The sequence below is a fragment of the Balaenoptera acutorostrata genome, chromosome 11, assembly GCF_949987535.1.
Source record: "Balaenoptera acutorostrata chromosome 11, mBalAcu1.1, whole genome shotgun sequence".
Taxonomy (NCBI): Eukaryota; Metazoa; Chordata; class Mammalia; order Artiodactyla; family Balaenopteridae; genus Balaenoptera; species Balaenoptera acutorostrata.
This window is the reverse complement of record NC_080074.1, coordinates 102795276-102817913: the sequence shown is the minus strand read 5'-3', so window position 1 is coordinate 102817913 and position 22638 is coordinate 102795276. Positions and strand designations below refer to the sequence as shown.

The window sequence follows — 22638 nt, the reverse complement described above, 5'->3', positions numbered from 1 at the left end:
TTCCTGCTAACAGCCAGGGGCTCAAGGATTGTCCCTCAGCTAGCTTGGCCTCAACTCTACCTTTCTTGCAATTCTGCACTTTGACCAAAAGGCTCTGTTATATATTTATGGTGCCCAAGCTAATTTACTAAGGGGAGAGGAAATCTTGGTGTAATCCCTTGATCTGAAAGAAGGGATGCAAACATCCGATGGGAGCTGGACGTAGTGATTTCTGAGATCCTGTGGTTCTAGGAAAGTTACAATACACTGTTCATATTAGTCAATTCAGAGTGTCACACATGGCCATACATATCAGGCTTCTGTGACAAGCAATGTTAGCTGGCTACCCAACAGATTTCCTTTCTTTCTGCTTTCACATGCAGCTGTGTATGCATGTAGTATGGGCAGTGGCAACCCTTTTGTGACCATGAAGTTTCCACAAAGCCAAGAAAAATGCGGGAGGCTGAACAAGAGCCTGACATCGTTGAGCTGCTGAATTAAGCAACCCTGAAATCTCCCACATCTAGACACTTTCAACAATGAAATAAATTCCATTGTTGAAGTACCTTTAAGTTGGGTGTTCTATTTTGTTCTCTTCCATAGACAGATGCATTCAAACTAAACACAAATTCCTAAGCCATCCTAACATGCAGATCCTAGACTGAGACCAGAGATACATCTTTTAGCTCTCTTTGTATTTAGGTGGTAGGTAGTCAGCTTCTAAGATGGGCCCCATTGATCTTTGCCTCTCAGTGTTTACACCCTTGGCTAGCCTCCCCCAACAATGAATCAGGACAGGTCACTCTGACCCAACAGACTATGGTAGATGTGAAGGTGTATGATGTCTGATGCTGGGTCATGAAAAGATTGTAGCTCCCATCTGGGTCTCTTGGTTTGCTTTGCCCCTGCCATGTTGTGAGGACTCTCAAGCAGCCCTGGGGAGAGGACCACGTGGAGGATAGCTGAGACCTCCAGCCAACAGCCACGTCAACTGGTCAGGCATGTGAGTAGAGCAGGTCCTCCAGCTGAGGCCAAGCCTTCAGATGGCCACAGCTCTGGTTGATCTCTGACTTCACCTTGTGGGAAACCATGAGCCAGAGCACCTGGCCAGGCCACGCTTGACTTCCTGACCCACAGAAACTATGGGAGATGATCAATATTTATTTTTAAGTTACTGAGTTTTGGGCTAATTTGTTGCACAGAAATAGATAATGGATACAGGGAGAAAATCTTTTTATGTTAGGACCGAAATACTTCTCCTCAGTACTTGGTCACAAATGCTTTCCTTGCAAGTACACAAAACCCCCCTTGATTTCCTAAATTTCACCCAGAAATGATCCACACTGGGATTTTTCTTCCTTTTGCACCCAGCCCATAAGTCCAGATGCTCCACATTGCCCCTGTTCTAAAAACAACTATTGCCTAGTCTTCACCTCTTCCTTTTCTTCTCCTTCCTAGATTTTTCAACACCAGGTCCTCATAGTATTAAATCACCCGGGGCAGGAGTCAGCAAACTACGTCTTGATGGCCAAATCCGACCCTCTGCCTGTTTCTGAAATGAAGTGTAGTTGGAACACAGCCATGCTCATTTGTCTACTTATTGTCTATGTCTCCTTTTGCACTACAGAGACCATGTGGCTCACAAACCTAAAATATGTACTATTTGGCCCTTAACAGAAACAGCTTGTATCCCCAGCATTAGGGTTTCTAGTATTTTATACGTGTTGCAAAGCTCCAGGGGAGAACCAGTCACAACTACCTTTGTGTGGCAGTGTTCACCTTCCCAATCTAGGGACTCTGTTCCTCTCCGGTTCTCACCTCCTGTTCTGTAGACATCAGCACATCACAGCCCAACTAATTCAGCTCTTCTGCTCTGTTGATACTGGAGTTCTTAATCCACATGTGAGGTTTCAAGGTAGGGGAATGGTTCTTTTTATTTTTTCCATTCCCTCCCTCCCTTCCTCTTTCTTTCCTTCCTTCCTTCCTTCCTTCCTTCCTTCCTTCCTTCTTTCTCTCCACTAAGGATGCGTGAGGTGGCAAAAATATTTTAATTCATTACTTATGAATTGAGAAACAATGCAAGGAGATGGGAAAATTTTACTCTGGAAACACACATACACACACACACTCACACAGAAAACCAGGCCAAGTAAGTTTGGCGTGGAGATGTCATACCCTGACCCATAATCACAGAGCACTTCTCAGCTCTGGCCCTTCAAAGAGGAAGAGGAACAAGGGTAATTCCAGCTATTACAGGCTCCTGGGCACCAAATGAAACGCTCTGCTGTAAATTGTATATAATCAGGGAGGAAGACTTTTATTTGTCCATGGTTATGAATGGGACTTTTCCTTCCTCTTGTCTAGAAGGAAAGGAACGGGTTTAGATCAATCTGGGGGAGTTTCACTTGGCTGAGGTGACCAGAACTCTCTCTGGATACTACCAGGGCCTCTGTCCTATATTCAGTACCTATGTAAAGAGAGAATCTCCTGTCTCTTTTCTTATACCAAGATTTCCCTTCTCTTTACCACACAATTTCTGTCCTTAGGACGAAGCACGTTAATTGCACGGTGGTGGAAATTTTCAGATGCTTAAAAGTGATGGATACAGAATACAAGCACCTGCTCATCCTATAACATTTTTTAAATTTTTATTATTTTATTTATTTATTTTTATTATTATTTTATTTATTTATTTTTGGCTGCATTGGGTCTTTGTTGCTGTGCCTGGGCTTTCTCTATTTGTGGTGAGCGGGGGTTACTCTTTGTTGCGGTGCACGGGCTTCTCATTGCGGTGGCTTCTCTTGTTGCGGAGCACGGGCTCTAGAGCACCCGGGCACAGACTTCAGTAGTTGTGGCATGCAGGCTCAGTAGTTGTGGTGCACGGGCTTAGTTGCTCCATGGCATGTGGGATCTTCCCAGACCAGGGCTTGAACCCGTGCCCCCTGCGTTGGCAGGTGGATTCTTAACCACTGAGCTACCAGGAAAGTCCCTCATCCTATAACATTTTTGCAACTTTATCCACATAGTCTCTGCCCTCTGGGAGCTCACAATTTTGTAAGGGAGACCAATTATTTATAGGAAAATGCTGAATTACAGAGGACTGGGCCCTTGAGAGGCACAACTGAGAAGGACCATCAGATACTGTATACGTGTTTTCTGTGCAGGGCAGGCTGAACAATCTCCTCCAGGTTAAGCTTTTAGAGATGAACCTTCCAGGGGTGATTGATGATGTCCTGCAGGGTGGTAACAGTGGCATTTGGAGATTGGATTGCCCCTATGATTCCCACTTCTACACCAGGACTTTCCTTCAACCCATTTTCTCTCAGCCCCACACGGGGCGGGATACCAGGAAAGTGGAGTGAGGGGTGGATTTACTCCCATTGGGGACATAGTCTTCTGGAATAGAGACAAGAACTGCATCCACAAAGCAATTAGAAAACCAGAAAGAAGAAAATCCATTTCTGAACTGTGCGGAACAGAGAACAGGGAGTTCCCGAGCAGAGGAGCATGGTTTGGAAACCAGAGAAGCTGGGGCTCAGCATCGTGGGAGTGGGGTGGGTGGAGAGGAGCAGGGCAGGGCTAGGCAGGGGGAGAGCAGCCCCTCCACCCACAGACTAAGTCATCCAGTGCCTCCCGACCTGGTCCTCACTACCACCCTCCCTTTCGTTTTCCCTTTATGCTTTTTTCCTTTTAGTATCTGACGCTATTGTCTATGTTTTATTCTGAGTTTATCAGCTATAATCGTTGATCCCTCTCATTTATATAATTTAATCAGTTACTTTTTGCCACCACTTTTCTACCTCTATAATGTTTTCATTGTGATCTATTTATTTTTCAATATTTTTTATCTGTCTATATCAATCTATCTACTATCCATCTATCTATCTACTCTCATCTATCTATCTATCTATCTATCTATCTGTTGTCTATCAAACCATCTATTTCTCGATCCTCATTTATCTTCATCTGTTTTTATTTCCTCTCCTTTCTCCTTCATGTCTAAATGGTTATCTACCTTAATTAAGTCTTTCATCCTTAATACTCCCCCTATTTTTCCTCTTTATTCCCTCTACTCTTTTTCCCACCCTTATTTCCATGTAATAGTTATCTTCCTTTATAGGGAAACTCCTCCCTCCCCCCAACTATTTGTTTTCCTCTCATTAGTTAGTAATAACAAGCAAACACTCTTTCTATGTGCCAGGCAGGGTTATAACTGTTTTACATATGTTCATTCATTTAATCCTCATGACACCACCATGAGGTAATTGACTCTCATTATCCCCATTTTGAGGAAAAACCCAGGAACAGAGAGGTTTACTAACACGTCCAGGCTCTACAGCTAATAAATAGCAGTGCCAAGACTCAGTCCTCCAGCGTCCGTGCTGTTAACCACTATGCTATGCTGGCTCTCAAGAAGGTCCATGGTACCTCAACTTGTCTAACTGTGACACTGAGCCCCATCCTGCCATGCTGGTAAATGGAGGTTCCTTCATCATTTGGGCTCCTCACTCTTCAGGGCAGGACAAAATCCCAGGAGCTTTATGCAGAACAGAATGCTTAGGAGAGGGGCCCATCTGGTCTTTGGTCCACTTAGTCGAGCTCATACGTTCACTTGGGGACAGGAGTCCCTTTGGAGGCTCGGAGCCCTGGAGCCCTAGGGCTTGGGGTCAGGCTTCCAAGATGCAGCACCATCACCCGCTCTGAGTTCCCTACTAGTCTCAGAACCAGAAATCACTGGTTCTTCAAAGTTTGGGGGAATCTTCCACTCTGTTCTCTCTGCCCTCTCAGTTCCAGCTCTCATTACTCTCAAAGGGTCTCCTTGCTCTCCCTCATCCCAACAGCACCCCAACATTGAGTTCAGAATTTCTAAACAGAAGGAGGGTTGTCCACAGGCAAGTTGCTTTTGGCCTTGTTCCCCCAAACTGCATCCATGAAGGAACACAATGTCTGCACCATCCAGGAATGAGGGAGGGAGATACAAAGGAAAGAAGACATAGCTTTTTATCTCAATAAATTATCCTGCCACACATCCTGCTGTCCTGGATGGAGTGAGAAGACGGTAGGCAGGAGGTGGCACTATGTCATATCCTGTCCAGGTCCCCATGCCTCTGAGCCTCTTAGCTTGTTTCTGTGCCCTGTTTCTCCTCACGTAACCATTCCTGCTTTTGTAGCTGGGGTGATCTGCTTGAAACACAACTTTATCCCATGCATCTTCTGTTCAGAAGGATACTATCTGTTCTGGAATTAGATCATGGTGAAGGTTGCATGACTCTGTGACAACAGTAAAAACTTACATTTTAAAAAGGTGAGTTTTATGGCATGTGAATTATAGCTCAGTTTTTCAAAAGAAGGCTATTATCGTCTTCACCCTCAGAGTTAAATGTCCAGTCTTCAAGGTCTTCCACAATATGATCCTTCGTTATTTCTCCAGACTTATTTCCCTCTACTCACCTCTCTTCTCCACTCTTCAGCTCAGTTCTCCCGACCTCTGGTCCTGTCACTTCCTCGACCTAAAATCCTCTTCCCCTTCCGTTCATAAATCTCTATCTCGTAGTTTCTTCAAGACCAGTTCAAATTCTTCCTCCTTGATGGAACTTTCTCTGACCTTAGCCTTCATGGATCTCTTCTATTCTAACCGCTTTTCCATGATGTATTCCTCCTTTGGCATAAACTTTAGTAGACTGACTGTTCCTTGAGTGAAGGGACTCTTCCTTTTCATCTTTGTGACTCAGCATCCCACAGTGCCTGGCACTGAGTAGCCACCTTAAAAAGTGAATGAGTGAATGAATAAATGTATTTCCCTAATCTATAAATGGTTCACACGTGCCTGTCTTGTTTTTTCAACTAGATTGTAAGGTCCTGCAGGAAGGGTCCAGGTCTTCACTTGAGATTTAGCACTGGATCAGAACAGGGTACCTGGTTGACCCTTCAGCTACAGTAAGTCCCCTACATACGAACCTTCAAGTTGTGAACTTTCAAAGGTGTGAATGTGCATTTGCGTGTCCAATCACATAAGTTAGTTCACATGTCTGGTGTACATTGTCACATGCGTGCATCCTCTACAAGTGGTTGTGCTTTTGTGTACTTTACTGTACAGTACTATAGAGAGTACAGTACAGTATCTTTATAGATAGAATTGAATCCAGCAAGGAACCAGAACCTGTGCCATCAACGTCAGGCGTGAGTGAAATTGCCCCCCGTTTCCTATTGCTGACGATCCTTCAGCTCTACCTTCTCCCACCTCCTCTCCCACCTCCAGTCAGTAACTCTTCTTGCCTGTTCACTCAATGCCAGCCCCTGTACGCCAGCTCTTGTGCTGTACTACTATACTTTTCAAGGTACTGTACTGCAAGATTAAAAATGTTTTCTATACTTGTTGTGTTTGTTTTTTATGTATTATTTGTGTGAAAAGCATTATAGACCTATTATAGTACAGTACTATATAGCTGATTGTGTTAGTTGGGTACCTAGGCTAATTTTGTTGGACTTATGAACACACTGAACTTATGAACACCCTCGCGGAACGGAACTCGTTCATATGTAGGGGACTTACTGTACTTAGTTACCTGATGGCTTAGCAGAGAAAGTTGCCCTTTCCCATTTCACTGGTGATGGGCTGGAAAGGGAGGATGCTGAACAGGCAGGGAGAGTCCCCAGGATGCCTGGTTGAATGGTGGTTGCTCCACCCTTAACCACAAATGGTTCATTGACCACCGCTTTGGCATCTACAACAGTCTTTGGAAAGAGATGTAGTAATTTCCCCCACGGGGCTTATTTTTAAAATCAGTGGCTGAGAATGCCTGCCAGAAGTGGGGTTAGACAGCTCTGCGCTGCCGGTGGATGGGATGGGTGCTGTCTGAGAGGAGATAGAGGGGTTGGCCCTTAATTTTGGACCTCTGCTTCCCTGGAAGAGGAAGCCAGGCCAAAGGGAAGGGATGGCTTACACAAAACAGACCACAGCTTCCATGATGATGCAACCATCTAGCCAGGCAGTGTTTTCCCAGTTCTAAAGTTTGAAGACTGGGGCTGGGCCAGCCAGAGAGCTACTGGCCTTCCATTCACTCAGTGGAAAAAATTAAAGTCTTATTAGTTCGTACATGTGCCAAGTACTCTTCCAGGCACTAGGGATTAAAGTGTGGGCTTGATATAGTTTCTGCCCTCCAGAGGCTTATAGACACGTGGGAGAAGACAGACAAGTATCTGTGTAAATATGCTAGCAGGTAAATACATTAGTGCGGTAAGTGAAGAATGGAGGTAGAGGGGGAGGGAGTCCAAGGAGTCTTCGAAGAAGTGGCATCCAGGTTGAGACCTGGTGATGAATAAGGGTAGCCAGACAAAGGAGACAGGCATTCCAGACAGTAGACTGTGCAGTGCTCAAAAGAGCAAAGAAAATGCCATGTCCACAGGTAGTTCAGTTATCTAAAGCAGGGGTCACCACACAGTGGCTCAAGAGCCAAATTCAGCCAGCCACTTGTTTCTGTAATTAAAGTTTTATTTTCACATAGTTCCACCCATGTACTTACATATTGCCTATGGCTGCTTTTGTGCTACAGCTAGAGTTGAGTCATTGCAACAGAGGACATATGGCCCTGAAAGCCTAAAACATTTACTATGCTGGTCGAGAGACTGTGGTTCAGTGGAGAGATTGGAGAGTGGCAGGAAATGAGGCTGGAGAGGTGACTGGGAGGCAGACAATGAAAGGCCTTGTAACCAGGCTAAAGGGTTCACTGTTTTAAAAGTTAGGAGGGAGGGACGGATGTGTTTTCAGCAGGAACACAACATGATGATATTTGAATTTTAGATAATTGGGGTGGGATGAAGAGAGGAGAAGAAGCAAAACTAGGGTTAGGGAGGACCGTTGCGGGGATGGTATACAGGTAAGAAATAATGCCCTGGACTATAGGGCACCAATGGGATGGAGAGAAATGGAAACATTTGAGAGAAATACGCAAGATTTGGTGATTGATTAGATATGAGGGTGTGTGAGAGGATGGGCTATGAGGCAAAGCTTCTATTTGGAATTTTTCTAAGATGAGGAATAAGCAATCATGACCCAATAGCCCTTTGGTAAAATTTGACTTCTTTGCATTCATTACTCGAATGCATCAAATTCCTTGTCTCAGGAGTTGTTTGTTTTTACAGTCTGCTTAGACTCAATATTACCACTTTCATGGGATGTAGAAACCTTATCCCCATATAGGTCCCTTCACATTGTAGTTGTTTTGTGCATACCATCTACATACATTGAAAAGCTCATTACACAATGTTACAATTTTTGCTGTCAACTGTCAAGTATATTTTAAAGAACTCAAAAGGAGAATAGTCTATCATATGTATGCGACATTTACCATTTCTGTGGCTCTTCCTTCATTCCTGATGCTCCAAGTTTCCTCCTGAACCTCTAATGTCTGAAGAACTTCCTTTAGCAATACTTTTAAAGCAGGTCTCTGGCAACAAATTCTCTTAGTCTTTCTTCATCAGAGAATGTCTTTATTTCAATTTCATGCCTGAAGGTATTTTCACTGGGTAGAATTCTGGGTTGACAGTCTTCTTCCACTTCCTCCTGCTTCCATGGTTTCTAATGAGAAATCTACTGCCACTCCTATTGGTGTTGCCCTGTAAGTAATGCATTGTTATTTTCTGGCTGCTTTCAAGATTTTTTTTGTTTGTTTTTAGTTTTCAGCAGTTTGATTATGATGTGTCTGGGTGTAGATTTCATTGAATTTATCCTGTTTGGGATTTACTGAACTTCTTGAATCTGTAAGTTTATATCATTCATTAATTGGGAAGTTTTCAGCCAATATTTCTTTGAATATTGTTTCAGTACCACATTCTTTCGCCTCTTGGGACTCTAATGACATGAGTGTCGGACATTTTGCTATTTTCTCACAGTCCCCTGAGGCTCAGCTCATTTTTTCACCAATCTTTTTTTCTCTCTGTTGTTTAGCATGAAGAATTTCTATCAATCTATCTTCAAGTTCACTAATTCCTCTCTCTGTCATCTCCATTCTGCTTCTGATTGAATTTTTTAGCTCTAAAGTTTCCATGTAGTTCTTCTTTATATCTATTTCTTGGCTAAGAATTCTTTTTATTCATTTCAAGAGAGTTTGCATTTATTTCATAAAGCATGTTTTAATAATAGCTTTGTGGTATAATCCCAATATCTGTGCCATCTTAGGTTGTCTTTTGGGAGTTGAGATTTTTCTTGTTCTTTGTATGGCAAGTGTTGTTGGATTGTATTCAGGACATTTAAAATATTATGTTATCAGATTCTAGGTTTTGTTTAAATCCTATGGAGAATGTTGATATTTTTCTCCTAGCAGGAAATCAACCCGGTTTGTTTCAGGCCACAAGTTCAGACAAACATGTTGTGGGTTATGGTTTGAATGGCAGGTCCATTTTCAAAGTCTTTGCAGTGCTATTAGAATTTTTCTTGCATGGGTGCTTCTCAGTGGACAGCCTGGAATCTGGGTGGTGGTCTATCACGTCGTTCAATTCTCAAAGTTTTTAGTATGAGGTTTAGGATCAGATCCATGCTGGCACACCTCTGGAGTAAGCCCAGGAGCTCATAAACTATTTTATGGTGTAGGTTTCAACTTCTCCCTCTCTATGATTTCCCTGGTACCTTCCCTGTACCAGAAATCTGGGAATTTAGTTTCCCTACTCAGTGTACTTACTGCAACTGCTGTTTTTAAAATTTTTGTTTATTTGTTTCATATTATTTCCTCAACCTGGGAAAGCATCTTCCTGTACTCTGTCTGGCTAACTAATATTAATTTTTCAGGTCTTAGCTTAAATGTCATTTTATCATAAAAGCCTTCCCTTATTGTCGTATCATTTATGTTCCCCTTATCTTCCCATAGGGTTACATATGTATTTGTTTATTGATCTACTATATCTCTCCTACTGGACAGGAGATGAGATGATGTGTCTTGTTCACCTTTATGTAATATTTCTATATTTAAAACAGTGTATGACACAAAAGACATACTCAACACATACTTATTTACTTATTTAATTTCCTTCCATCTTCCCACCCACCCATCCATGTCCTGCCTCACCCCCCAAAAGATATTAAGATCCTCATATTCAAAAATGGCTTTGGCTCTCAAGAATCAAATTAAATCTTATCTTTTCATAACTTTATAATTTGTAAAGCATTCTCACATTTCCTTTTTTTTTTTTTTCTTGCCTGATTTTATGAAGTTGAGAGGGGGGAAAAGGTACTTTAGAGACAAGTAAACAAATAGTCAAAGACATGAAATATTTGTCCAAGGTCATATCTGGTCAGTAATGGAAATGATAAGTAGGGTTGGTAGTAGGGTGAGGCAAGTGAGATGGCTACGGACCAAATTTAAGGAGCATTTACTCCCACGGTTGTGAATGCTTGCACACCCCTGAGAGTGAATGCTTTCTTATATATTTCACTCTTGGCATTTTGTTTACCTCTTCTTAGGCTTGGCCCTGCTGGTGGATCAGTTCAGGTCTTTTTGACTCCAAAGTCTCCTTCAATATTTTGACAGAGAGCTCTAACCAAATGTAACCAGCCATGCATTCAGGTCTGACTTACAACAGCACTTTGAAGAATTTTGGTGTCACAGAGATCTGGCTTTGAGTCTAAACTCCTCTCTAGTAACTGTATTACCTTGGGCAAATTACTTTTCCTTAGAAATAAAACAGATACGATATCTATCTCATAGGCTTGCTTAAAGATTAAAATGATATAATGTAGGGATGGCAATCTGCTGGTTGTCCTTAATATTTGTTTTCTTCTTCTATAGACATAGGAATACCAGTTTTTAGTTGGGACATGGCACCCAAAAAAGGGACTCAATTTCCCAACTCTTTTGCATGTAGGTGTGAACATGTAACTAGGTTCTAGCCAATGGGATGTCAAGGCCATACATGTCAAGCCCACAGCTAACATTATATTCAATGGTAAAAAGCTGAAAGCTCTTCCTCTAAGACCAGGAACAAGACAAGGATGCCTGCTCTTGCCACCTTTATTTAATATGGCACTGGAAGTCCTGGCCAGATCAATTAGGCAGGAAAAAAAAATAAGGTGTCCACATAAGAAAAAAAAAAGTAAAACTGTCTATATTTGCAGATGACATAGTATTACATGTTAAAAAACTGTAAAGAGTCCACCAAAAAAGTTAGAACCAATAGACAAACTTGGTAAAGGTGCAGGATACAAAATCAATATAAAAATCATTTGTATTTCTACACAGTAACAACAAACTATCAGGAAGAGAAACTAAGGAAAGAATCCCATTTACAATTACATCAAAAAGAACAAAATATCTAGGAATAAATTTAACCAAGAAGGTGAAGGATCTCTACACTGAAAACTCTAAGACACTGATGCAAGAAACTGAAGAAGATACAAATAAATGGACAGATATTCTGTGCTCAAGGATTGGAAGAATTAATATTATTAAAATTCCATACTACCCAAAGCAGTCTACAGATTCAATGCAGTCTTCTGTCAAGATTCCAACAGCATTTTTCTCAGAAATAGAAAAAATAATTTAAAAATTTGTATTGAACCATAGACGTCTCTGAATAGCAAAAGCAATCTTGAGAAAGAACAAGACTGGAGGCATCACAGTTCTTGATCAAACTATATTACAAAGCCATAGTACTCAGAAGAGTATAGTATTGGCATAAAATAGTGAAACAGAATAGAGAGCCCAGAAATAGATCCACACACAAATGGTCAATTAATTTATGACAAAGGAGCCAAGGATATATGGGGAAAGGACAGGCTCTTCAATAGTGTTGGGAAAACTGGACAGTCACAAGCAAAAGAATAAAACTGAACCCTCATCTTAAACCACTCACAAAATTCAACTCAAAATGTATTAAAGACTTGAATGTTAACACCTGAAACCATAAAACTCCTAGAAGAAAACGTACGGCATAAGCTCCTTGACATTGGCCTTGGCAATGATTTTTTGGATTTGACACTAAAAGAAAGGCAACAAAAGCAAAAATAAGCAAGTGGGACTATTCCAAACTAAAGAGCTTCTGCACAGCAAAGGAAACCATCAACAAAATGAAAACGCAACCTATGTATGGAATGGGAGAAAATATTTGCAAATCATGTATCTGATAAGGGGTTAATATCCAAAATATATAAGGAACTCATACAACTCAATAACAAAAACAACAAAGAAACAACTCAATTAAAAAATCGGCAGAGGAACCGAATAGGCGTTTTTCCAAAGAGACATACAAATAGCCAATAGGTACATGAAAAGATGCTCAATATCACTAACAATCAGGGAAATGCAAATCAAAAGTGCAATGAGATATCACTTCACACCTGTTATAATGGCTATTATCAAAAAGACAAGAGACAACAAGTGTTGGCAAAGATGTGTAGAAAAGGGAACCCTTGTGCACGGTTGGTGAGAATGTAAACAGGTGCAGTCACTGTGGAAAACAGTCTGGAGGTTTCTCAAAAATTATTCAGACAGTTCATGACCAGGGAAATCACAATGGCCAACAAACATGCTATGCTACACAACATCACCAGTGACAACAGAAATGCAAAACCAAATGGCACTATTTCTTACTGGAATGGCAAAAATTAAAATTTCTGAAAGCTCTTGCTTGGTTTCTACGAGGATATGGAAAAAAAAAGGAGTGTTCATATACTGTCAGTGGAAGGGGAATTTGGGACAAACACTTTGGAGTTAAATTTGGAACTAACAAATTTGAAGTTGTTAATACTCTAGAATCCAGCAATTCCACTCACAGAGATACACCCTGGAGAAGCTAACGTGCATGCACAATGCAAAGCGCCTCACTGTCTATCAAGAGGAGAATAAACAAATAAACAAACTGGGCCGTAAGCATATAATTCAGAGTACTCAAAAATAGTATATAGCAGCTAAAATGAATGAAGTGGCTCTATCTGTATCAGTATGGTTAAATCTCAAAAGCATGATATGGGGTTTAACAAAAGCAAGCTGTTGAGTGACATGCAGAAGACGATGCTTTCAGTATGACACCTTCGGCACATCTCAATACGACACATTTTATGGCTACACTATATAGACATGGATGTACACTATACAGATATGCACTGAAACTATAAATAAACCCAGGAGAATGAAGAATATCAAAGTTAAGACAGCAATCACTACTGAGGAAAGACTGATACATTGGTAGCAGAAATATTCCCAATTTTTCTCCCCATCCTGTGTCCATGCTTTTTGCTATGGGACTTTAGTAGCACTTCTCATCAAAACAAGGAGCCTATTACCTCACTCCTAGAATATGCGATGGCCTTGGGACTTGCTTTAACCAACGGAATGTGGTATATAAGTGACGTGTGTCAGTTCTGAGTCTAGGTCTCAGAGGCATCGCACGATCCCACTGTCTTTTCCGATCTGCTGACGCACGTGAGCAAGTTGGGGCCAGCCTCCTGGAGGATGAGACCCAGTGAAGGACAGTCCAGGTGTCCCAGCTGAGGTCAGCCTATTCCAGCCTACAGCCAGCTGACCTCCAAACACCTGAGAAAGACAAGCCAAGATCATCAGAGCCGCCCACCTGACCTACTGAAGCGGATCTGAAGACTGAGCCCAGGTAAGACCAGAGCAGCCGAGGTGACCAAGGAGTCATGAAGAGTAATAAGGGCTTGTTGTTTCAGCCACTAAGTTTCCAAGTGGTTTGTTGCTGAGGAATAGCTGACATAAGGAGGAGCACAGAATGCAGGAGGGGCAAAAGGGACAAGGGTTCAACTGTATCTTTGATGTTTTATGCCTTAAGAGAGACCCAGGGGCTTCCCTCGTGGCGCAGTGGTTAAGAATCGGGCTTGCCAATGCAGGGGACACAGGTTTGAGCCCTGGGCCGGGATGATCCCACATGCCACGGAGCAACTAAACCCGTGAGCCACAACTACTGAGCCTGTGCTCTAGAGCCCGTGCGCCACAGCTACTGAAGCCCACGCACCTAGAGCCCGTGCTCTGCAATAATAGAGGCCACCGCAATGAGAAGCCCGCGCACCGCAACGAAGAGTGGCCCCCGCTCGCCGCAACTAGAGAAAGCCTGTGCGCAGCAACAAAGACCCAACACAGCCAAAAAAATAATAATAATAATAATTAATTAATTAAAAAAAAAAAGATACCCAAAGCAAACACAGCAAAATGTTAAGATTGCACGAATATAGGTAGTAGAGAAATGAGGATTTGTTATCTAATTCTCCTAGTTTCTCTGTATGTGTGAAGTATTTCACAATAAAAGAAAATCTACACAGAAGAGTAAATGTCCAATGTGCTACCCCAGACAAGGTGGCCTAGAGGGTTTTAAAAAGAAACAAAGAGATGAACTTGCCCTCTTGCCCCCTCCCTACTTCACCGTCACCACACACTCAGAGCCGAGGGAGTGGACCAGGGATTTGTGAGTTCACATTCTCTCCTCTCATCCCCGGGACGTCTTCCCTAACCTTCCTGGAACTGAATCCTTTGCCAGTATTTAATCCTCTGGCCTCAGTGAGTCATCTGCACAACAGCACACAGCTGATCAGTGCACGGACAGGAGATCCTCAGAGATGAACCAAGGAAGAAAGCATCCCAGGGGCAAATTCTATGCTCCTGCTCTGGGGGCAGCAGACTTTAAATCTCCGAACTACTTCATACTATCGTTATGTCCAAAATCCAGATTCACCCGATAAAAATGTGAGAGTCCTTCCTGCTCCACTCAAATACAGGGTTAGTCACCTACCCTGTGACTTCCTCCTGACACTCTCATCTGCCCCCCCGTCCTTTGAATTTGTTGCCGCTCCTGGCACAGGCGGCGTTGTGTGTCTGCCAGGAGATTTGTGCTTGCCCATCGAGAGGGACGAAAGCTCCAGGGGATACGCACTCCATGCCAGAGAGAGAAAGGGCCAGGCCGTCTGCTCCCAAGGGGCTCAACATCCCTCTCGGCCCAATGCATTGCTCGTGTTTCTGTTTTGACGTCCACAGCCATCTATGTGCATCGTATTCTGCACTGACTGTGTACCTTCCTGTGTGCGGGCTGGTCCTGCGAGTTACCCTGAGTTCTCGTCCCAACTCAGTTGGGCTGCACGCTGCCTGAGGACACGGTGAGGTAAGTGACTTCGTGTCCCTACGATCCAGTGAAAGGAAAGAAGGAAAAGAGGAGAAAGGTCAGACAGGAAGGAAGAAAGGAAGGAAGGATAATAGCAGCATATATTTATAGAATGACTATATGCCAGGTCGTGTGCGCTTTCTTCTTTAATCCTCCCAACTACTAAGTGAGGTAGATACTATTATTAATGTTTCCTAGCTCACAGATGAGGAAACACGCTTCCGAGGGTAGCTAATACGCCTGGGGACAAGCCATGGCAAGTAAATCAGGGAGGCAGTCTTTGAGGCAGATTTGTTTAACTGGGTTCCCATCTCTGATGTCAGACTGTCATGCTGAGAGTTTTGAGCACAGAGGAGCAGATAACAAGGAACCAGGACTTCACCATAAAGAAAGAAAAGGAAAGAAGGATAGAAAGCAGAAGAGAACACAGAGGGAGGGAGAGACCCACTAACACAGGTGTCACACCGCAACTGCACCGTTTCTGCTTCGTCCCTAGACATCTCCAGAAAGGATCTGCGTGCTTCTTGGGTACTGTGTCCCGGGTTTCATTCTCCATGTGCCAAACGCATCCACAGAGAGCTCGTCACGCTCTCCTGCCTGCGAGAGAAGACAGGCAGACAGTCGACTCTGGTGCTGTGGACCCTGAGTTCGCAAATCCTGCAAGCCTCTCATCACATTTTCATCAGCCAGTCAATACATGACCTTTCTTCTGTGTGTTTCTTTCTAAACGCTCCTTATTTAATACAGATTGTTGACTCATTGACATTGGACTCACAACCAGCAGCGCCGCAACTGACGCCTAAGTGGACGCAGCTCATCTATCACCTGTATTTCTCCATAAGGCACATCACACCTTCCTTGCACTTACGAACCCCAGATAGCCTTTCAGCACTACACTTGAGGGTCATTTTAAACAGCAAAATCACCAAGAAAAAGCACAAAAATGTAAAAAATGTGGCAGGAAATAGACCTTGAAAAGGACACTTGTTTATGTTAGTGGAGCTGAGACCGGAAGGCGGAGGGTCACCCTTCTTCTCTCAGCTGGGAGTGTGTGTGTGTCCGGCGACTCAGTTTTCCGCCGCTCTGTGCATGTGCACAGATGATGCCCAAGACGATGCCAAAGGGCCCCCCTTTCATCCTGAGGGTCGGTTACAATATCCACGCGACTTGGAGTTGATGAGACTATTGCTTTTGTAAATGCTTTATTATTTTGGAGTTACAAATACATTTTAGCAAGCAGGGGAATTTGCAAATGTAGAGGCCACGATGAATGAGGGTTCATTGCATGTAGCATGAAGTTGAGCCAGTTCTCAGACTCGGACATAGGAGGAACTCTGCTTCTTCTGGGAAGACAGGAAAAGCAGTAGTAGTAACTGTAGCTGTGTATATGGAACAGGACCTCACGTGTTAGTCCTGCAGGGAACCTCAGGAGCCTACCCATCCATTCCCGGGCTTTAGTTGGGATTTTCTTCTGGTCATGAGAGATTGTCAGCATCACAGGTCACAGAAAAGTCTAAATCTTCTTACTTTAATCAGATAACTCCTCAAGTCCATCGCCTTTGTACAGCCTTCTAGAGGCTGGATCTTGCTCAGCTCTGTGCCTTCGTGTACAGAAGAAACTCGGCAAACACTTGCTGTGTATTGAACGGGACTCAGGTCAATCTGCCACTACGTGGTCCTTACCCCACCCTCCCTTTGTAACATATTCTCATATAAATATTTCCTTCTAAAGCTGTGTTTCCCAACTTGAGGTTTCTGGAATTAGTGGTCCTTAGAGTTGTCTTAAATATGTCACTGAGCTATTGAAAAAAAATCTTTCCAAAAATACATTTCACTAGGACAAGACTTCACAGGTTAACATAAAATGGCAAGGTTTTGTTTTTGATTTTGTGAACCCGCCTGGAACTATAGAGTGATAATTCTTTTTTTTGTAATTCATCAGTATTTTATTTATTTTATTTTTATTTTTGGCTGCGTTGGGTCTTCGTTGCTACGTGCAGGCTTTCTCTAGTTGTGGTGAGCGGGGGCTACTCTTCGTTGCAGTGCGCGGGCTTCTCATTACGGTGGCTCCTCTTTTTGCAGCACGGGCTCTAGGAGCACGGGCTTCAGTAGTTGCAGCATGCAGGCGCAGTAGTTGCGGTGCATGGGCTCTAGAGCACAGGCTCAGTAGTTACGGTGCACGGGCTTAGTTGCTCCGCAGCATGTGGGATCTTCCTGGACCAGGGCTCAAATCTGTGTCCCCTGCATTGGCAGGTGGATTCTTAACCATTGTGCCACCAGGGAAGTCCCTGTACAGTGATAATCCTATGCCATGATACTATCTATTGTTTGCTAATACCATCTATCGCTCAGCTCCACAGACATATCTTTGATGAATGAAAAACAGATAACTGCTCAAATTGTTTGCTAAGGGAAAGTTTTCAGAACATTTCAGGGAAATATGGGGGGGGAGATAATGGAAAGGTTCTTTGATGGTTCAAGGATAGAAAACCATCCATCTAAATGGTTCTGAACACATGGAACTTTTTGTAAATAGGTGTTATAAAATATTTTTTATTATTTCTAAATAATGATAAGGATTTTTACACTGCCCTGACTTCTTTTAGGCAAAGCAGTCCAATTTCACCTAAATGGGAAAACTAAGTAACAGAAGCAAGCTTCTTCACCTAGAAGCTGGAGAACAGGCCTGAGGAGCCACTCTTTCAGCTTTGTTCGTTCTCTCAACACAGCTCTGCTGATTCTCCCGAGGGCCTCTTGAACAGGAATCTTTCCGTGAATTCACCTTTCCTTTGTGGAACATTTTTTTCTTCTTGTGAGAATCAGCCAGGATCCAACTGCAGTGACACAGACAGCATGTACCGTGCCAGTAAGAGATCTGCCAGCGCCCAGGCAACCTAAGTTGTGTTTCTCTTGAAATTCCTTTTCATGCATCTCTTCCATTCCCGTCGCAATGTCATTCCGAGGAACAGCTGGTGCCCCCCTTCCCCATCGAGGGAAGGTTACAGCCTCGCTGGGTTTTGTGCTTTGAGAACAGAAATGGGGGCAGGGGAGGAAAGGGCAGCAGGGACTGGAGACCTCAGGCTCAGTGCCTGCCTCATTTCCAAAGTGTGATTTTAAAGCCTTGAGGACCTTGTCGTCTGTCGTAGGAATGCTTAACTGGTTGTACAAATAGAGAACCTGACGCTCAGTGAGACAGTCTTCATCAATGTCTGCACGAAGACCCGGGCCCTGCCCGGTATCCCCAGAAGGCTCTTGCGATCAGCTTCTTCACCATCCAGGTTGTGTATCCCGCCTCCTTTACCTACTCCTGCTCCCATCTGGACCTGATACCAAGGATGACCCTTCTCTTCTCAGCCTGCCAAGCCATCTTCTTCACATCATTCATGGAGTGTCTGACACCACTCCCATCCAAGAAGGCTTCTAGAACACTCGGGGAAATAGTCTTAATCTCATCCTTCTCAGTCCAAATACAAAACTACAGACTTCATCTAAAATCTTTACCATGTAGTATTTTAAATTATGTATTTGTTATCGGCTTAGTGTTTGGTGTGTCTTCATAAAAATGGTATGTAACACCATAGCTTGATTTTTTCCAATCTTACCACTTCTGTATATTTCATAATATAGCACCATGTGAAAAACAGATACCTAATACATTTATTTTGATTTCATAGGCCAAATGGTACCTTTAAATTGCCCTGCTGTGAAAGCCACCACTTAATACCTAATAAAACAGCCTTGAGGTGACAAAGGAAGGGCTGGGTAGCAGCTCTCACCCACCTTCTGTGAATGAACCCTTATCCCTGCACCTGACCCCTGGCTGCACCCTTCAAGCTGTTAGCTTTATACTTAGTTACAGGAATTCTGTGAAAAGATTCTCCTCTTTTTGAATGCCTTTTATTCATTTACTAAAATTTTTTTAAAATTTAATTTTACTGAAGTATCGTTGATTTACAATGTTCTGTTAGTTTCTGGTGTACAGCAAAGTGATTCAGATACATATATACATACTTTTTCAGATTCTTTTCCATTATAGTTTATTACAAGATATTGACTATAGTTCCCTGTACTATAGGTAGGACCTTGTTATCTATTTTATATTATATATAGTAGTTTGTATCTGCTAATCCCAAACTCCTAATTTATTGAATAGGCATAAACTGAACATCTTTTGATCATACTACACCCACTTCTACTCGACCTGTCATAGTACAAACCCCGACAGTCTCTGACCCTGGTCTTGCACAGCCCAGTTTTCTGTCTGTCTACCTGGCTTTGCATTAGAAGCAGTTGCAATGGTAGCAGTCATGCTCAGAAGACAATTTCTTGCTCCAAGGACAGAGCACCTACCTTATTCTTGGTGGGATCACCAGGCTCTTTGGAAAAGGATGTGGAAAGTGTTAGTGAGTAATGGACCCAGTCTGGAGTGGTGTTCTCCTTAGGGTTGTTACTGGACAGTTGTTTCCTTGAGTAGAAAATCAAGACACATTCTATGAGAAAGTTTTTTCTGTGCCAAAAGAGTTTCCATAAGTTATTACATTTAGGCATACTAATAGAGTGCTTTTTGTTTCTTGGAATCAAGACAGACGATCTTATGATGATGTCAGAGGTCCTCCAGTTCAGTCTGCTGGCCAGTTACAATCTGCATACAATTTGGATTGGATGAAACTATTGCTTTTGTAGATGCCTTTATTCGTTGTAGTCACTACTCGTAGCAAATATGTTCTAGATGGGATAGGTAAGGGATAGGGAGCATCTGAGAATGTAGTTCTACAAGGAAAGACAGTGGAAAAGGTGGCAAAACAGCAGAGACAGAAATGGGGACACAGTTATCGGCAAAGTAATGCAGGAAGCCGAATGATTAAGGAAGCTGAGAACGCAGTAAGCAGAAATAAAGATGCTCCTCGCTGTCTGATCATCACCATGTTGACTCAGTGTCACGAAAACACTGCCAGGTGCTGCTTTAGACCAACTTCCACCAGGCCCGCACGTAGGCACACTACTTTCCCAGTCCACGAAAAGTTATTAATAGACAACGGCAAGGCCACAAAGGGAAGATGAGACAGGGGTAAAGAATCCAAAGTCCTTTCTTGACTCTTATAAAACCTTAGAAAGAGTACCTTAAAAGCAAGTTTTTGAAAGGGAGGGATTTAAAATAGTCACATTTGTCTCATATGCTTCTATAAAAAGATTATCACAAGAAATTTTTACGTGCAATGTATATTTCACTGTTTTGTAATTTTTAAAATTTAATTGGAAAATAAGGTAGAGGGAAGGTTTTATTTGTATGTTAATTAAGCCTTGTACCTGGTATGATTCAAACCTTTTGGAAAAGTCAAATATCTCCATGAAATTGTAGTGAATAGTCTCCTACACCTAGTGTCTGTGTGTGACACACAGGAAGTTTTAACTCACGAATATTCACAGATAGGACACAATGGTAGGAAAAAAGGACACGTTTTTTTCATAAAGAGACTTTAAGAATAACTGTATAGAGGAGAGGAACCAAGATGGCGGAGTAGAAGGACGTGCTCTCACTCCCTCTTGCGAGAACACCAGAATCACAGCTAGCTGCTGGACAGTCATCGACAGGAAGACACTGGAACTCACCGAAAAAGATACCCCACATCCAAAGACAAAGAAGCCACAATGAGATGGTAGAAGGGGCGCAATCACAGTAAAATCAAATCCCATAACTGCTGGGTGGGTGACTCACAAACTGGAGAACACTTATACCACAGAAGTCCACCCACTGGAGTGAAGGTTCTCAGCCCCACATCAGGCTTCCCAACCTGGGGGTCCGGCAATGGGAAGAGGAATTCCTAGAGAATCAGACTTTGAAGCCTAGTGGGAATTGATTGCAGGACTTTGACAGGACTGGGGGAAACAGAGACTCCACTCTTGGAGGGCACACACAAAGTAGTGTGTGCATCGGGACCCAGGGGAAGGAGCAGTGACCCCAGGGGAGACTGAACCAGACCTACCTGCTAGTGTTGGAGGGTCTCCTGCACAGGCAGGGGGTGGCTGTGTCTCACCATGAGGACATGGACACTGGCAGCAGAAGTTCTGGGAAGTACTCCATGGCATGAGCCCTCCCAGAGTCTGTCACTATCCCCAACAAAGAGCCTGGGTAAGCTCCAGTGTTGGGTTGCCTCAGGCCAACCAACAGGGAGGGAACCCAGCCCCACCCATCAACAGTCAATTGGATTAAAGTTTTACTGAGCTCTGCCCACCAGAGCAACAGTCAGCTCTAGCCACCAACAGTCCCTCCCATCAAGCCTCTTAGATAGCCTCATCCACCAGAGGGCAGAGAGAAGAAGAAAGAAGAACTACAATCCTGCAGCGTGTGGAACAAAAACCACATTCACAGACAGATAGACAAGATGAAAAGGCAGAGGGCTATGTACCAGATGAAGGAACAAGATAAAACCCCAGAAAAACAACTCAATGAAGTGGAGATAGGCAACCTTCCAGAAAAAGAATTCAGAATGATAGTGAAGATGATCCAGGACCTCGGAAAAACAATGGAGGCAAAGATCGAGAAGGTGCAAGAGATGTTTAACAAAGACCTAGAAGAATTAAAGAACAAACAAACAGAGATGAACAATACAATAACTGAAATGAAAACTACACTAGAAGGAATCAATAGCAGAATAACTGAGGCAGAAGAATGGATAAGTGACCTGGAAGACAGAATGGTGGAATTCACTGCTGCGGAAAAGAATAAAGAAAAAAGAATGAAAACAAATGAAGACAGCCTAAGAGACCTCTGGGACAACATTAAACGCAACAACATTCACATTATAGGGATCCCAGAAGGAGAAGAGAGAGAGAAAGGACCAGAGAAAATATTTGAAGAGACTATAGTTGAAAACTTCCCTAACATGGGAAAGGAAATAGCCACCGAAGTCCAGGAAGCACAGAGAGTCCCATACAGGATAAACCCAAGGAGAAACATGCCGAGACACATAGTAATCAAATTGGCAAAAATTAAAGACAAAGAAAAATCATTGAAAGCAGCAAGGGAAAAACGACAAATAACATACAAGGGAACTCCCATAAGGTTAACAGTTGATTTCTCAGCAGAAACTCTACTAGCCAGAAGGGAGTGGCATGATATACTTAAAGTGATGAAAGGGAAGAACCTACAACCAAGATTACTCTACCCGGCAAGGATCTCATTCAGATTCCATGGAGAAATCAAAAGCTTTAGAGACAAGCAAAAGCTAAGAGAATTCAGCACCATCAAACCAGCTCTACAACAAATGCTGAAGGAACTTCTCTAAGTGGGAAACACAAGAGGAGAAAAGGACCTACAAAAACAAACCCAAAACAATTAAGAAAATGGTCATAGGAACATACATATCGATAATTACCTTAAACATGAATGGATTAAATGCTCCAACCAAAAGACACAGGCTTGCTGAATGGATACAAAAACAAGACCCATCTATATGCTGTCTACAAGAGACCCACTTCAGACCTAGGGACCCGTACAGACTGAAAGTGAGGGGATGGAAAAAGATATTCCATGCAAATGGAAATCAAAAGAAAGCTGGA

At 42.9% G+C, this 22638-nt stretch overlaps 1 protein-coding gene across 2 annotated transcripts in view; it reads right to left on the bottom strand.

The window, feature by feature from the left end:
* Positions 1-13923: 13923 nt before the first annotated feature.
* C11H12orf4 (chromosome 11 C12orf4 homolog) overlaps positions 13924-22638 on the bottom strand; it is a 52297-nt gene continuing 43582 nt past the window's right edge. The window contains exons 14-15 of one of the 2 annotated variants that reach the window (XR_009009728.1): positions 19429-19543; positions 13924-15675 (exon numbers count right to left, since the gene is read on the bottom strand). Coding sequence is in view for 1 of the 2 variants with exons in the window: in XM_057556691.1 (XP_057412674.1) it covers positions 19526-19543 (18 nt within the window). In the remaining variant the exon portion in view is untranslated. Of the gene's footprint in view, positions 15676-16249; positions 19544-22638 lie in introns of those variants that run through there. The other variant, XM_057556691.1, reaches the window with a different exon arrangement.